The following is an 18366-nucleotide window of genomic DNA, read 5'->3' on the forward strand; positions in this document are numbered from 1 at the left end:
AACAACAACAACAACAAGCTCAGTCCTGAATTAAAAAGTCATCTCAAGGCAAAAGAGCAAGACAGAGAAGCTTGGTCAACCAGCAAAGTCTTAGTTCTTGTAGAAATGGACCAGCTCTGGATTCAGAGTAGTGTCTGTTTTCAGAAGTGCCTCTCAACTTAACCACATGGCTTCATGTCTACAGCCCATGAAGAAGGTAAAGTTAGGCTGTAATTAAAAATTTGAAATGCTACTTCACTTAAAACTCTCTAAGACTCTGATTCATAAATGTTACCACTTTTCATGTAGCTTTGTGGGATTTCATAAAAAAAAAAAGACAAGACAGACAGACTCTTATTCTATTCCCATATGGCACAGAGGAGAGGGAAAGGCTTTCATACTGAGAGGAACAGTGCCATGGATGACTTAAGAATTGACATTCATTTGTGCTTCCACAATGTTCAATAGGAATTGTGGGGTCCAGAAGGCATGGCTAGGAGTGTCTAGCAAAAGAGGCTAGAAAAGAAGAAGGAAGGAAAAGAATGGATATGATATGGTAACTGGAAGGTCAAAGACTGCTCAATTTTGAGACACTACCTAAGAAATCCTAGAAGGACCTGGGGGAGGGAATGCTTTGTACAAGTCTAAAACCTGGTGAGGTAAAGGCTGACAAAGTCCATATTGGGCTGGTAAGAGGACCTAACCACTGAGAAGATGAAAGAGAAAAGGACAGAGATAACGTGAAAGCAAAGCTCATTATCACTTTCAGGAAATGTCAATTATAGGCAGCTGTAATAGGGGATGAACTAATGGGAGCGCATCACAAGAGACAGGCACACTTGCTAAGACATGGTGCAGTAGTGCCAATGCCATATTTATAGGGACATCTATTCCTTTCTTTATGGTATCAGAAAGAAGGTAGTTCTCAGATGACAGGAAAATTAGAATTCAGGTAAATCATTTAGAACATTCTACTGACTTTAATGAACTTACCCTCTCAAAATATAGATAAATTATTTGCTCAAATTGTGATGAAACTCTTCATTGGTAAAATAAGCCTAATGGTACTTCCTGCCTCATGTAATCAAAGTGAGGATTCAATAATGCAGTAAACATCAAATATCAGCACCTGGTACAAATGAAGCCTGGTTTTTATGACTGCTTTTGGTCACTCAGTAACCCCTAACCCCACTTCATACAAGATTCCTGGTTCCAAAGGTCTCATAACAAAAGTTTACAGAATCCTGCAGGGCCTCCACCAGAAAAAGACTAATAATCTAATTACAAAATGGGCAAGAGATGTGGAAAGACTTTTCACAGAGGAAAATACTTGGATGGCCAACATACACATGAAGAGATGCTCCAAACCACTGGCAATAAGAGAGAAGCAAATCAAAACCACAATGAGATATCATCTCACCCCAGTAGAAGTTGCAAAGTTTAACAGGAGAGCAAGTAATAAATGTTGGAAAGGATATGGAGAGATAGGAATGAGATAGTGTATGAGAATACAATGCTAGTGGGATTGTAAAATGGTACTACCACTCTGGAAGTCAGTTTGGCATTTCCTCAAAAAGCTGAACATAGAAATTCCATATAACCCAGCTATTCCACGGCTAGGGATATACCTCAAGGAAAATAGAACTGAGACATAAACAAAGTATTATTCACCATCACGAGAACATGTTAACAGCCCAAATGTCCAACCAGTCAAATGGATTGAGAAATTGCACATGAAGGAATACTACAGAGCACTCAGGAGTAACAATTTCCAAAATTACTACATGACTTGGAAGAGACTGAAGATCATTATGATGAGCGAACAAACTCGGTCTGTTAAGGACAAATACTGCTAAAACCATTATTGTAGGAACAGAAAGATAACTAGTAAAATGTGTGCAAGGCAGGGGGGAAATCATAGAGTCACGCAGTTTGGTGGATGGAGGGAGGTGGGTAAAGGAAATGGGAAAGATCCAGCAGGTATCTGGAAAGACAGGGTAACGGAGGGCATTGTTCAATGAGGATTAATTTTATAAGGCATAATAAATAGGAATGATTATATGAAACACAATGTATATGAACTTTGTATATATAAACAAACCAATATAAACTAAAATTAAAAAAATGAAAGAAAAAGCAATTGCTGTTGCCTAGAATATGTCTTTATGTGAATTCAAAGGACTAGAATCTAATGTTTTTTCTGAAACTCAATCTGTGAAAAGGCCCAGTTTTGTGAAGAACTTTGGTTAAACCCAGATCCTGATAGGAAATTGTTATTTTCTACCTCTTAACAATCCATCCCAGCAACCAATCTCTTTGCCACTCAGTCCCTCCAACCTCTGTTGTCATTGTTATATACTGCTGCGTTGGAACTGACTCATAGCTGACCCTCCCGCAGGTTCTCATCTCTCTCCTGTTAGATCAGCTGGTGGATTCAAATGATAAACATTTGGGTTAGTAACAGAGTGTAAGGGATGTGGGACTATAGCTCCTTGTCTTCCAAAACATAATATGAAAATAAAAATCTCCTTTGTCTGAGAATAGGCTCTTAAAACAGCCTATTTTGTCTGGCTCTAACTTGGCTCTAACTTTCCCTTAAGTATTATAAGAAATATCTTTTAACAATATTTTTCCAAATCCCTTGCCATTGATGCAGTTGATTCCAACTCAACGTTAGCCTGTAAAATAGTGTAGACGTACCCTGTAGGGTTTTCTAGGCTGGAGCACATGATGCATCAGACTGTTAACCTAAAGTTCAGTGGCTCCAATCCACCAGCTGCTCCACCAGCTGGGCAGTCTCCTATAAAGATTGACAGCCTTGAAAACCCAATGAGGGGTAACTATGAGTCATAACCAACTCAATGGCTGTGGGGCTTTGGTTACAGAAACCTACTGCCACCTCTTTCTGCTGTGGAGCAGCTGGTAGTTTTGCTCATCTTCTGGTTAGCTGTCACGTGTTTACCTGCCATGCCACTAGTGTCCCTTTATTGGAAGATAAACTAAAACCGACCTCCACTGCTGTCGAGTCCCCCATTCTGACTCATGGTGACCTTCCATGGGTTTCCAAGGTGGTAAATCTTCACAGGAAGAGACTGCCTATCTTTCTCCTGCAGAGCAGTTGATGGATTCGAACTACCGACCAATTAGTATTACTCATGATGTCACCAGAAGCTCCTTTGTTTTTTTAAGTTAGTCACTTGAAATTATTAACAACAAATTCATACAAGCAACCTCTTCAGGATAGACTCCTTGTGTAACTGCTTATGTAAGACCCAGCTCCTCCCCTTCCCAATTAGCCACGGCAGCCTGGGCTGCAGCCTCCTCAGTTACCGCCACAAAGCAGCCGCTCTTAGGCAATCCCTCTTGAGTTTCAAGGGAACCACTGTTCATGCCTGCGCTTTCTTGGACCACAGCTCTCAACTAGAAAAGAATGACATTTGGTTTTCTATAGAGCTTTGCACATTCCAGGCCTGTCACATCATTTCACAAAGAGAGGTCCCAAGTTCAATGGCCCCGTAGGCAAACACAGAAACAGCTCTGTCCTGACAATGGACTGCATGGCTCCTTTGTGCAAGTGAGGAAATGTCTTCCAGCTCCGGCTGGTTCCTAGCTTTCTAATCCAGTTATGGTGACCCACTCTTCCTGGTTTGCCTGGGACTTGCCTAGCTTTTATTCTGAAAGCCCCCTGTCTTGGAAAACTATTCCATTCTTGGCAAATGAGACTACTCATACCTGTGACTAGAAACCAGAGCTGTCTAACTGCCTACTGGACAGTTCCCAGCACCCGACCAAGCACCAAGTGAGCCAGAACTGGAATACTTAACCCAGGGATCAGAGCTTCAGCCTAAATAACATTTAAGGTTTATGAGCCAAACAAGGACAACTTCAGGATTTAGCTTCTGATTTTGAGTAATTGTTCTATTAAGATGGGTAATCCACACATCTCAGGACACTGAGCACGCCCCATTGAAAACTGATTCCTCCTATAGCCCTGCCAAATGCAATGGGATAATTCTAGAATGAAATGTCCCTGTGTCCATTCCAACTGCTCCCTGCTCCTGCTTGGCTCAATTTTCTAAATAGATCTTTTTCTCCCTTCTGTCATTCTTTGATCACAAAAGATCAATCCAGCTCAGGCCTTAGATAATGAATTGTTATCCCAACATTCACCTTGAAACTCTCCATGTATCCTCAGGACTTTGCTAGAAAACACACACACACACACACACACACACACACACACACACACACACTCTTCTCTGAAACAGACAACTTACTGTCACTCTTCACTAGCTGTTGTTGTTGTTGTTGTTGTTGTTGTTATGTGCCATCGAGTCGCCTGCGACTCATAGCGACCCTATGTACAACAGCCCTAAACTCTGCTCTGTCCTGTGCCAATCGCACTGTCTCTGACACTCCCATCCCAATTACCCCCGTCACTGAATCAATCCACCTCATAGAGGGCCTTCCCCTCCTGCACCGTCCCTCCACCCTCCCAAGCATGATGTCCTTCTCCAAGGACCGGTCTCTCCTCACTACATGTCCAAAGTAGCACTCAAGGAAATTTTGTTTTCTTTCTAACCATTATAGGTCGCAAAGAAACTGTCTTTGAAGATGAATGAGGTTGATTTCTACGAGCCATTCATGGATGAGCCCATCATCATCCCCAACAAGCCTTACACAGAGGAGGAGCTGGTGGAGTTTGTGAAGGAGCATCAAAGGTGGCCTGAGATGGCGCACAGGGGCTGGGGTGGCCCAGGGTTTGGGAGATGGAGGCAAACCTCAGTCCTAATGTTTCAGATTCAGTAAGAGCAGCACTCTAGTATGAGAAAAACTCAACTCTCTGTGTAGCTTTATTGGTCCTTGATGGGATAACTATACATCTTTTGAATATGTTTGCAGCCACAGTTATAACATTTCTCCCCAGTCAATAAATCCCCCAAAGTCAGGGCCAGATACAGGTTAAATTCTGCAATAATAATGATAGCAGTTTAATGATGGAGTTCTGGTGACCCAGTGGTAAGAAGTTATGCTGCCAACCTAAAGGTATGCGGTTCAAATCCACCAGCTGCTCCAGGGAGAAAGGTGGGCATCCCTGTCCCATGACATTTGCAGCCTCTAAAAAACCACTGGAGGGTCAGCTATGAGTTGGTTCCAATACAATGGTACATAACAACATTTAGTGACAGCTCTTTAAGTACTGAATAGCAAACTTTTGAGAAGGCATTTTACCTAATGTTCAACTTTATTTGGGTAATTGCAATCATCCCAAGTTTACAGATTGTGGAATTGGTCTCAGAGAAGTTAAGTCACTTATCCAAGAATAAACATTCTCTACCTAAAACTTCTGGGAGGGGAAGGAACAGGTCACACCATGCAAAGTAGCTCTAGTCTGATCAAACTAAAAGGAGGAAAATGTTGTGGAATAGAAATTGACTCACAGCTGACCCTCTGGTGGGTTTCTGAGGCTGCAAATCACACGGAAGGAGACACAGAGTTGCTGGTAGATTCTAGAGTGGTTAGAACTGACAGATAGGCACAGCCTTTGGGTTAGCAGCAGACACCCCTACAAAGAATACCACTAAGTTTGATCAGCAAACTTTTTCCTATCAAGACCCAGACACTGCTTATTTCATGCTTTGTGGGCCAGATGGTTCCTATTGCAATTATTCAGCTCCACTATTGTAGCATGGAAGCAGCCATTGACAATATGTAAATGAATAGATATGGCTGTCTCCCAACCAAACTATATTTTGGGTCCATGAGTTGTGGTTTGCTAATCTGTGTCCTTAGAGGGGCACTATTGGAAGTCACCCATCCACCCTCCCACACGCATGCATTGGGTCCATTGAACCCACAACATACTAGCCTCTGCATGGAGGTGGCACTTAGAGGAGTGAATGTGAACTCTCCTTTGAATTCTATCTAGGCTTTAGTCTGCATTAGTTACTACCATTCAGAACAAAATGAAATAATGAGCAAAACAGAGATTCCATCTGCTGCCCTCAGCAAAAGTGTCCAAATAAAGAGGTTTGGATGGATGGCTTGGATGACACGTTCCTGCAGTTCTGGACTGGGATGACCCATGTTTCCTTTCCTCTCTCACATTGCCTCATTTTGGGCTTGCTCTGGACTTCTGGGTCGGGGGTAGGAAGGTGTGTGGTAGGGCACTTATCTGTGAGGAAGGAAATGTCTTCTTGCCCCAAGAATGAGTGAGTTCTAGGCCCTCCAGTCCTTTGTGTACAGTATCCCTTGGTCTGTGTAAATGCTGGGAAAAGGAAGAGCCCAGGCTCCATCCTCTTGGAGAATATCAGTTGCAGAGAAATTGATGCTTCTGCAAACAAACAAGCCTCTCATTTTTTATACCCCAGGGGTTAAGACTGTGGTGTCTGCCATTTCTTTTTATTTTTTTTTCCAGACCTACTCTTCGTCGTCTACGCCCAGAAGATATGTTTGAAACATGGGTAAGAAGCTAGCAAACCCTTTCTGTCTTGTGTTGATTAAAATATTCCCCAGAAGAGGTGCCTTTGAAATGAAATCCTTAAATTTAAAAACCAAGTCTTACTCTGCTGGAGTGACTGAATGGATGGGAAACATGGACAGCATCATTCTCAATTAAAATCCTTCTGGCTTCAGAACCAACTTAAGCCTCTTTCATACTATCCATGAACAAGGTTATTCCATTTCTGAGTTTATGACCCATTGTGACTATTGATGTCTGTTCATTGGTCACTTGAGACCCAGGGTCATGAGGTAAGAGGAGCTCAGTCTTAGGGACTTGGCTTCAAACTGAAAATTTGTGACCCTGCTAGCTTTGTCCTTTGTCAAGTTACATGGTCTTTCTGATCTTTAGTTTCTCTGTCTAAAACTGGTGGCCTAGGACATGGACAGCAGAGATTGTGAGGATGCAAAGGATCAGGCAGTTTTGTTCATTTATTCACAGGGTCATTATGAATCAGAGATAACTCTGAAGCCCCTGACAATAACAACAGAGCAGAGAAGTTGCTCAATGGATAGTTGTTTTAAAAATATCCATGTAAGTCACTGAAAGGCATCTACTTCTTTGGGTCTATGTCTTGAACAATATGTCAAATGGGTAGTTTTGCTAGAAAGAATATCTTAGAGATAACTACATTTCTTTTCCCTACACACAGACACACACAGACACAGACACAGACACACACACACACACACACACACATGTTTTATATAAAATCTCCGAATCAGTAACAACAAAGCCTGTAGAGCATTTTTCAAAGCATTTCATGCATCTTTCTTAGTGAATTTTTCAACTCTTCTAACAAGTGACCTAAAACAAGTATTATTTTAGCCCTGTTTTACAACAGGGAAACTTTCATGTAGATTCAGTTAATTAATTACTCAAGAGCTTATAGTTACTAAGCATTTCCATGTAGAACTTAAATTCCGATCCCTTACACCAAATCTCATATATTCGTGATATGCCTGCCTCAAGTTAGCCTGGTCCACAAACACAACGTTTGGGAAAAAGAGGAAAAGTGTTTAAAAGAAAAGCATTTGTTTGTTTCTCAATTCTTGAATGCAGAATCTAAAGGCAGGAAGGCAGAGATGCACAGAACCCTGGAGTGACTTGCCTACTGGTATCTAACTTAGTAGGATGTCTGAAAGTAGAACAGACATTTCCCAGTCTAGAGGAAGCATTATTTTAAGAACAGCCTATAAATATTTTCTTAACATTTAAACAATTTTTTAAAATTAACAATTAAAAGATCGTGTCTTAAATTTTAAATAATAATGCAAGATCCTAAAAATAATATTTGTTTTTACTTTGAAATAATTTCAGGCTTAGAAATCTAGTTAAAAAAATCTATTATATCTTTAGCTTAATTGATCACAAATAAGTGGGAACCAAATGTTACCATTGTGCCACCTTTGCTTTATTATATTTTATTTCTCTCTGCCTTTCTGAGCATATTGTCCTTTTCCAAGAACTGACTCCTCTTGACAACATGCTCAAAACACATGACGTGGAGTTTTACCATCCTTGCCTCTAAGGAGCACCCTGACTATACTTCCTGTAGGACAGATGTGTTTGTTCTACAGGAGGTCAAAGTATATTCAGTGTTATTGAATAATAGCACAGTTCAGAGGCACTAATTCTTCTGTCATCTCTATTCAAAGTCTGACTTTCAGATGCATAGGAAGCAATTGAAAAGATCATGCCTTAAATCAGGTGCACCATAGTCTTTGAACTGACATCCTTACTCTTTAGCACTTTGAAGAGGTACATTGACAGCTTATCTGAACTCACAGTGAATAGCAGATAGATATTCCCCTTTCCTTTATATGTTGTTATCATTATTAGGTGCCATCAACTTGGTTCCAACTCAACAATCTGTAGACAACAGAATAAAACAGTATCTAATCCTGCACCGTTATCATAATCATTGCTATGTTTGAGTCCATTGTTGCAGACACTGTATTGCTCCATCTTGTTGAGGGTCCTTATCTTTTTCCTAACCTTCCCCTTTATCAAGCAATTTATCCTTCTCAAGGACTGGTTCCTTCTGTTACCATGTCCAGAAAACATAGACAAAGCCTCTCCACCCTCCCTTCTAAGGAGCATTCTGAGTATTCTTCATCCAAGACAGAGTTGCCCATTCTTGTGGAAGCTCATAGTATGTTCAATATTTTTTGTCAACACTATAATTCAAATGGGCCAGTTCTTCTTTGATCTTCCTTATTTTATCCCAGTTTCTCTTGTACATCAAGCAATTGAAAATAATCACAGATCGGTTCAGGCATACCTTACTCCTCCAGGCAACTCTTTTTTTAAAAAAAAATTTTTTAAATAGCTCTTTTAGAGCCGATTTGTCCAATGTACACATCACTTGGTTTGACTGCTGCTTTCACAGATATTGATTGTGGATTCAAGTAAAATGAGGTCCTTGACAACTTTAATCTTTTTACCATTTATCATGATATTACTTATTGGTCCAGTTGTGATGGTTTTTCTTTTCTTTATATTGAGGTATATAATTCATACTCAGGGCTATAGCCTTTGACTTTCACTAGTAAGTGCCTCAAGTCCTCTTTGCTTTTAGGAAACAAGGTTATGACACCTGCATTTTTCAGGTTGTTAATGAGTCATGTTCTAGTGTCCTTCCTGATAAATACTACACTTAAATATACTTCAGTATATGTCCCAAAAGGAAGGGTATTCATTCTCTTACATAACTGCAGAACAAGTCTCACATATCACAACCAGGAAATTAATACTGGCACAATTCTTATACCTCGTCTATTGACCTTATTCAATTTTGCCAGTTGTCCATCCCATTAATGTTCTTTAACAAAAGAGAAAAAACTTTTCTTTGCTTTCCTCTTGACCTAGATCCAACCAGGGGATCTTGCAGTTACTTTTTTGTGTGTGTTTCTTTAGTCTCCTTTAATGAGGAATAAGTTCTTAGACTGTCCTTACCTCTGATGACAACTTTCTTTCATAACATTTTAGTTTGAGAGTGTTTATTAGTGTTCTGTAATGCTATGCTTTTATCTTACTGGGAGTTCTGGTGGCCTAGAGGCAAGAAGCTGGGCTGCAATCCCAAAAGTAGGCAGTTCAGGGCCACCAGCTGCTCTGCGGGAGCAGGATGGGCAATCACCTCCATGCAATTACCTGCCTCTGAAAACCTGCTGGAGGGTCAGCTATGAGTCACTTCCAACCCTACGGTACACAACAACAGCATGCTTTTCTCTTTGGTTCTTTTTGTCTTGTTTTTCTATGAGAGATAATTCTCCATTTAGCTGTAAAGGGATAGAAAATTGTGGACTGATTAACCCAGGGCTTTTCTCAATAACATAGCAGATTTAGTTGCTGCAAATCCTGTATCCAACCTCAGTCACCACCCCAGAGGACACCATCCAGCACCCCACTTTGTGCTGTGGAAGAGTTCCTTCTTATCATCTCATAGGCAGTACAGGCCATTGCATTGAAAACAGATGGTTCAAAGGGAAGGTCTATGTGTGGAACATACTTTGTGTTTTCTTTTCACTTAATGAATAAGATAAGTTACAACTGTTTGTTGTAATACAAAATAATAGCAAGAGCCCCTATTTCCCATATCACCCTACTCTCAATTTTTTTTTTCTAATTATGAAAGGGCCAGGTATTAAATTTAGCCAGTTAAGAGAAAGGGCAGCTGGAATGGCTTTTACCTTCCCAGTGCTCCTTCTGGGATTTCTATGTGACTTCTCAGAAGGCTTAATAACTCTCACGAGCCTCCTCTCCCAAGGCTCCAACATACAGGGAAGATAGGACAGGATCTCTGGGTTATCTTCCTGTCCTTAATACAGAAGATTCCGACATCAATCCACAAGAAGGGCCTCCAGGAACTACTCCACGATCTCTTCCCACAGAGGAAGTCCCCATTATTCAAACAGAATCTCAGCGGACCCCTTGACCACAGCAACTTAGAGCACAGATGTCAGAAAAGTAGCCAGTTAATGCACTTTCTCCTTATCTTCTACATCCACTCGCCAGACATTAAAAATATTGAAATAAGATAAGAAAGGTAGCCAGGGCTAAAGAACTATTTATCCCTTTCTCTGTCCTGTTGGGCAGTTTTTCAAAGTGCCAAACCATAGAAAACACATTATTTATTATTACAAAAGAAAGCAATGCCTAGGCATATTTGCTGTGTGGAAATTGAATAGCTTTCTTTCCCCCTAGAATATTCAAAGAATGTAAAGGTGGGGCAGACAAGCTAGACCTAGTGCTGACCTTCTCTTCTCCATCATCCAGACAATTCTCTACCACAGCAAGCAGCCAGCAAGGGTCCTGGACAAAGCCCACAGGGGGGGAGTCAGCAACTCCTCTGAAAGAATCCCCACTCTGTTACAACAGCAAAATGTGTCATAGAACCAGCCTGAGACACTCAGACCAGCCCTGGGGGTCACTCCATTCATTGCACCCTAATCAAGGAGCTGCCTAGTTTTAACTGCATTCCTTTTCTTTATGTCTCTCCATTCAGCAGCGAACATTCAACAGAGACCAGAGGGGCAGAGTGCCAAATATTACACTGGTTGCATCTGGGTAATTGAGATGTTTAGTGTCTTCTTGGTATTTCTAACATTTTCTTATTTTCTCCAGTGAGTATGTAAGGGTTATTTTCACCATATGGTGTGTATTTCTTTTTTTTTTTTAAGTCAATAAGCATGAGTAAGAGCTCAAGACATTGTGCTAAGCACTGAGGTCATAAAAAGGAATGTTGCTTTTCTTTCCTTAGAAATTTGGGACTGCATAGGTGAAACAGCCTCAAAACATATATCATAATTCAGTATGTTCATTGCTAAGACAGAGAGTTGTACAAAGGGCTGAAGAATCCATAAGACATTCACCAAAGTAACTCCCAAATCACTACTTATTTGGGTAACTTGGCATACGGTCTCTTTCATACAGACTTCTTCTCAATCTCCATCAATTTTAGAGTCACTGACCCAAAGCCCCCAGAGTGACCATCATGTGTGGGGCCCAGTGTGCTGCCTTCAGAGAGAAAGAACCATATGCATTGGGACTAGGCAGAATTTTCTTGACTCCCTGTCGTGTCCCTCATTAGTTTTGTGGTGGTGGTGGTGGTGGTGTGTTGGGTGTCATCAAGGCGAGTCCGACTCACAGTGACCCTGTGGAAAGCAGATCAGAACCCTGTCCTATCCTGGGCCATCTGGTCAAAGGTCTTCCTCTCCTTTGCCTGCTGTCCTCCACCCTTCCAAGCATCATGCCCTCTCCTAGGAATATGCCTAAAAGTATATGAGGTGAAGCCTCATCAACCATGCACTCTGGCTGCACCTCTCCAAGACCTATTTGTTTGTGGTCTTAGGTTGTTTTAGTTGTAATTAAGTTCTATCGAGTTGAATACAACCCATAGCAACCCTATGAACTACAGATCTGAATGCCGTCCTATCCTGGGCCGTCCTCATCATTTCTGACATATTCAAATCCATTGCTGCAGTCACTGTGTCAATCCATCTGGTTGAATGTCTTCCTTTCTTTTGCCAACTTTCCACCTTTCTAAACATGAAGATCTTCTCTAAAAAATAGCCTTTCCTAACAACATGCACAAAGTATGTGAGATGAAGCTTTGTCGTCTTTGCCTCTAAGGAGCACTCTGGTTGCACTTTCTCTAAGACATATCTTTTTGTTCTTCTGGCAGTGCATGGACTATTTAATTCTTTTCTCCAACATCACAGCTCAGGGGCTCAGTTATTTTCTGCATTAAATAGAAATACGACTTTCATCTGGGATTTAGAACTAAGTTACTTACAAAGTACTTAACACCGTAAATGGCAATTACAATCATCTTTGTTAGTTTAAGGGAACATCTGGTGGCCTAGCCCACAGGGAGTTGCATTGCAAACCCAAAGATAGTGCCTCTCTGTCAGTTCAAATCCATCAGTGACTCTGGGAGGTTATTTACAGCCTTGGAAACTCAGTTTTGATGGCAACTAACTAGTTATTTGAAGGTATGATTGTTCTCCCAGAGAGTTTACTATTTAGTTGCAGTGGTATGAATTGTGCAATTTGAAAGGTACATTTAAAGACAATATATTCTGAAGACCCAATGGGTGATCAAGGTGGCAAAGGCTGTGGGGTTCAGAAAGTTCCCTACGAACTATCCTCAGTCCCACGACCATCAGCTCAGCTCTTCCTCAGCCTAGCGCCTTGCCTTCTCACTATTAGCCTCAGCCTGTGGGCTTGTCCATGAACTCTTACTCTTTGCATTTCTCACATGAAAATACCTAGCAAGTGCTTATTTCATAGCAGCGATCCAATAAAGATTTGTGTGAGAAATCTTCCAGAAAGCCAATGGAACAATCTTTCACTTGATTATACTACACCTCTCTCATGCTGGGGTCATTTCAGGCTTGAGGAGTGACAGACAGCCTCTTAGAAAACACATATAAATTCTTTATTTGGAAATCAATTTCCAAATGCATCTGAGAAGGGCACACAGAAATGAAACCTGCTTCACAGTTAACACTGTTCAATTCCAGCTGATGGCAGGAGACAGACACAGGGCAGCCTAATGAGAACTGATCAGGAGATTCTGTCTGGCGATAATAGCAAATGTGAAACTGTGAAGCCTCACCCTCCCCTTCTGTTTGTGGTCTGTTGTATAATAAACTGTCACACACACATATGTAAAATGGAATTTCCTAGAAAATTTGACAAAGGCAGTGCCCACGCACTTGTTTTTATTAATAATATTTTCCATTTAATCTCTCTTAGAATTTTTGGAGGTTTTGTCCTTTCCAAACTCAAAGGGGAAAAAAATTAGCATTTAGATAGGATTGCACCAGCATTAAAATCAATTGAAATGGAAACGGGTATCATGAGAGGGTTGGGATGCTTGGGGTTGGGTTTTTTTTGCGTGTATTTTTTTCCCCTATAGGATGATACTGATATGACAGTCAAGGTGCCCAGTGAATCCCTCCCCCTTGTCAGCCACCATCAGTGCTCACTCAGCTTTGTCCCTGGTGCCTCTTTCTCACACATCTTCCTTCCACAGTCTCCTGAGAATCTTCTTGTGACAGAAGCCCCTCCGAGCTATTTTATCTCCTCCTCCAGGAATAATCAATGCAAAGGAGAGACAAAACATACGGTTCTCTCTGTGCAGGCTGTAGAAGCAGAAAAAGCTCTGTAGGCAGAAAAGATTCTACCTTTTTCACCTTTCCCTCCCTTCTTAATACCTGCAGCTGTACTCACTGTTCCCTGTTATTCTTCTCCAGGCCCCAGTTTTAGACTCTTCCAGGAGCCTCCCATGCTTCCAGAGATGATTCATTGACAAAGTTTGGGTTGGTTCAGTGATAGCAAAAGATCAGGAAGGCCAACATGGAGATCATAATCCAATGGTGACTTCTAGTAATCTTATGTATTGTCAGCTGTTGCAGAAATGGCTCCTGATGAAGGATTGAGCCCGTGTACAAAGGAGCAAACATTACTCAGTCCTGTCCCATCCCCACCATGAGTCAGCAGCCTCAGACAATTGCGCTTCACAGGGTTTTCAATGACTAAATTTCAGAAGTAAATCACCAGGCCTTTCTTCCTAGTCCACCAAATCTTGAAATCACTTCTGCATCATAGCAGCTTTGGAGGACCCCACCGGCAGAAGGGTGGTAACTGTGCATTGGTTAAGAATTGAACCCTGGTCTCCTGCACAGAAAGCAAGTATTCTACCACCAATGAGCAAAAACTTCAGAATGTGCTTATTGTTGTTGGTGTTGTTGATAAGTGCCATCAAATCAACCACGACTCACAGTGACCCTATCATCAATGAATCTGAACCTTATCCTATCTCATGCCTTCCTCCTCATCTCTAGGTTCAGTTTAGTCAGTAAGAGGCAGTGATGGAGTCTTAACAAAGATACACCCTACTTATTTATGATTCCTGTGTGAACAAAACGAGCTCTACATCCCAGTTTACACCACCAGTCTGTTGTGTTTGGGGGCATATTTTCAGTATCTGTCAGAAGCCTTCAAAAGTTTCCATAGTTTGATTTTACACACACACACACACACACACACACATGCTGGTGGTGAGTTATTGAAACAGAAATGAGCAACTGGAATCGCAACTCTATTCAGAGTGCTTGTTGCCCTTAAGAGCTCCTGAGAACCCAGACTCAATGATCTTCCTCATTTTACCTTTCCTGCTGCTTCCCTGGATGCTCCAGACCATGGAGTGAGACCCATTTAGTGCTAATATCTTGTGTGTAGTCTTTTCTGTTTTGCAAACTCTTTTATCCAAATCCTTCATCAAAGCATCCTCCTATCCTTTCCACCCCTGCCGACCCCCATTACACTCAGAATTTCCTTCCCATGTATATGTCCACTGATGATGTGTCTCTACGCCTGTCTCCACCGTCTTTTTCACACGTCTTCCTCTTTTCACTCCTTTCCACTCTACCTTCCTAGTCCGCGTCCCTACCAAAGCTCTCCACTGGCAAGTGTAACCTCTGACTCATTTATTCCACAGGAAGATGATTTGAAAGGGATCCACATTGTGGCTTTTGCAGAGAAGAGTGATCCAGGTAGGAAAACCTCAATCTTCATTTTTATACCTTAAGCAAGAACCGATTTTGCCTCTTTATCATCCCTCCTCATTCACTTCCCATTCACAGTGCAGCCGCAAGATATTGGGCACCCCCTGGTGGTCGTCTGTTAGGTGTCTCCTCAGCTTTCCATTGTGCATGACAGCTGCGAGAAAGAGATGTGTTAGCATCACAACTCCAGAATAATCTGTTTAGTTGCCCAGACAAGGAAGAAGCACTGAACACTGGGAGAAGATTAAAACATCAGCTTTACAAGATGTGTGTGTGTGTGTGTGTGTGTGTGTACTTGCCAGTTTTGTAGTCTTGCCAAATAAACCATCTTAAAGTAGGGAGGTCAGTGATCTGGTGGTAAGAAGTTGCACTGCAATTCCAAAGACATGCAGTTTTAATCCATCAGCTGCTCTGAGTGAGAAGGATGGGCAATCTCCTCCCATGTGATTAACTGTCTCTGAAAACCCACGGAAGGCTCAGCTATGGGTCAGTTCTGACTTGACAACACACACCAGCAACAGTAACAGCTGGTGATGAATTGGGTGGGGAGTTGCATTACTAACCCAAAGCACTTTTCTAGTGATTTGACTCACCACTGCTCCATGAGAGAAAAACGGGTAATCTCCTGCTGCTACTATTTACAGCTTCTTGGAGGAAAAAAAAAAATCTATCGGAGGGTCAACTATTAGTTGATTCCAACTTAAAAGCATTGAGTGAGTATTTTAAAATAACAACCTTTAAGCTAGAGTCCCTGAGGAGGACAGTTGGTTAAGTGACAGGCTACTAAAAGGTTGGGGAGTTGAGATCACTTCGAGGTACCTCCAAAGAAAGGCCTGATGACCTACTGGGAAAAACTTTCCAACACCATGGAACACAACTCTACTCTGACACACATGGGTCACCATGAGCTGGCACCAGCTCTAGAGCAGCTAACAAAAAGAACTCTCTCATGTGTAAATTATTGTCAGTGTTTGGGAAAAGGAATAGAAAATATCCCCCAAAATAATGAGGCAAAAAAGGTAGCTTATTTCTAAAGCACAGGATGACTCTTTAAATGAATGACTGACTTTATTTTTGGAACTTGAACAGTCTTTCCCCCCCCCCCTTATTTTAGTTCTTTTTTTAAATGCCACTGGGGAATGAAGCAAAGGAAAAATGCATTTCATAGGTAGAAAATGTTGGCTCCCTTTGGAGAGTATTTGTACCATGGCTTGGTGTGAGAAAAACAAAGGAGATGCTGTGTCTTTTTGTCTTAGAAACCTTATGGGGTAATCTCCTCTGTCTTGTTGGGTTGCTGTGAATTAGAATAAACTCAGTGTGGATGGACTATGGGGACAGTAAATAGAGATGCTAAAGTTTGTCTGGGGAGGCCTGGGATAACTCAGAAGGAGCCCTAGCAGTACAATAGCTATAACATTCAACTGTTAATCAGAAAGTTAGTGGTTCAAACATACTACCCACTCTGCAGTTAAAAGAAGTGAGAATCTGCCTCAGTAAATATTCCCAGCTTTGACAATGCAATGAGGAAGTTCTATTCTGTCCCATAGGGTTGCTTGAATTGGAATCAACTCGATGGCAGTGGGTGGTGGGTAATCCAGTTACACCCAGAGGAGGTGTGGAGAGTTATTTAGGATGGTTTACCATCCAAGCTCTGAGCTAGGAGGTAGCCGGGGCATTTGTCCCAAAACCTGATGGCACACCAAACTAGAAGTGGCAAAACCACTGCAGGCTCTAAGTCAGAACCTTCAGGAGTGAATTTCAACAGCATGTAATTTTACAGAGTGCTGAATTAAGAAAGGTCTTATTCACCATCAGGTTTGAGGGCCACAGACAGAGAGGAAGACCCTCAACAAGATGGACTGACATAGCGACTGTAACAGTGGGCTTGCACACATCAGAGATTATGAGGATGGTGCAGGATAGGACAAGGTTCAGATCTGTTGTTCTTAGTGTCACTATGAATCACAGTCAACTGGATGATATCATGGGACATAGCGGAAAAACAAGTCCAAGTACCACAGAACTAGAGAGTATTCAACTAGGACCTCATTCCAGGATGGGAACTGGAAGGGAGGAATCTAGGGATGCCCTCCATTGGTCAGGTAAGGAAACTCAGTCTCAGAGAGGTTAAACTGCACAAGAGGTCACAGTCAGGTAATAGAAGGTCACCAGGGACAAGCAATCATCTCCTTTATCAATATCTGCTTGTCCTCTCATGGTACTTTAAAACACAGTAAGTAGATGCTCAGTAAATCATCATCTATTGGATGAGTAGATTTTTGATGTTGGATGATTGATGAGCTCCAGTCTGAGTCAAATTCACTACAAGATCTGTTTTTTAAATTTTTATGTTATTTTTAGGGAGTCTAGTGGGCTAGAGGGTAGGGAGTTTTGCTACTAACCCAAAGGTGGTATCTCTCTGATTGTTCAAATCTACCAGCAGCTCTGAGACAGAAAGATGGCAAATTTCCTCCTGTGGAATGTATAGCCTCTGAAAACACACTGGAGGGTCAGCTATGATTTAGTTCCAACTCAACAGAAGAAGAATCAATGCCTTTGATTTGTGATGCTGGAAAAGAGTCTTGAACATACATACCATGGACCATCAAGAAAACAAATAAGTCTGTCTTAGAGAGGGTGAAACCAAGTTTCTCCTTGGAGGCTAAGATTTTGAAGCTCCATCTCACATACTTTAGACACGTATCCAGGAGAGACCAGTCCTTGGAGTTTCTTGGAGAAGGAGATTGTGCTCAGAAGAGTGGAGGGACAGCACAGAAGAAGACCCCTGATGAGATGGATTGATACAGTAACTGGGGCAATAGGGATTGTTGTGTCAGAATTAGTGAGACTGGCTCAGGACAGGGAAGGGTTCAGAGCTGCTATACATAGGGTCGCTATGGGGCCAGGCACATAACAGCAATGAAAAACATATTATATTGGTTATTTTCTCTTTATGTCTCCTGTTGAGAGACCATAAGACCTCTGTGGAGGACCTTTGTATTTAAAGTTGGCTGTTATAATATTTTGTAGGAACATTCTTCTATGTGATACAGCACTCCTCTGTCAATCTGCTGTACTGAGGTAACCTGAGATTGCTGGGATGCTGAACCTTGGGCCATTAGGGCAGTCAAATGCCACAGAGGTTATCCATGGTGGACAGTGTTTGGTGGAGCTTCCACTTTAAGAGAGGTTTGGAAGTAAGAGTGACATCTACTCCCTAAACAATATGCCTCTGGAAACTCTATGAACTTTGATAAATGATGATAGTTACAGAAAGGCTTCAGGTCTTTTGTTCAAAGGGTTGCTATG

At 41.6% G+C, this 18366-nt stretch overlaps 1 protein-coding gene across 1 annotated transcript in view; it reads left to right on the plus strand.

Annotated features, from left to right (window-relative positions):
* Positions 1–18366, plus strand: part of CASQ2 (calsequestrin 2 (cardiac muscle)) — a 127595-nt gene that overhangs the window by 79896 nt on the left and 29333 nt on the right. Inside the window, exons 6-8 of the mRNA XM_006895673.1 lie at positions 4570–4700; positions 6398–6443; positions 14991–15045. Coding sequence (XP_006895735.1) covers positions 4570–4700; positions 6398–6443; positions 14991–15045 — 232 coding nt within the window. The remainder of the gene's footprint in view (positions 1–4569; positions 4701–6397; positions 6444–14990; positions 15046–18366) is intronic.

This window comes from Elephantulus edwardii, unplaced genomic scaffold, assembly GCF_000299155.1.
Source record: "Elephantulus edwardii isolate Elephantulus edwardi_28Jun2011 unplaced genomic scaffold, EleEdw1.0 scaffold00174, whole genome shotgun sequence".
In the NCBI taxonomy this organism is placed as follows: Eukaryota; Metazoa; Chordata; class Mammalia; order Macroscelidea; family Macroscelididae; genus Elephantulus; species Elephantulus edwardii.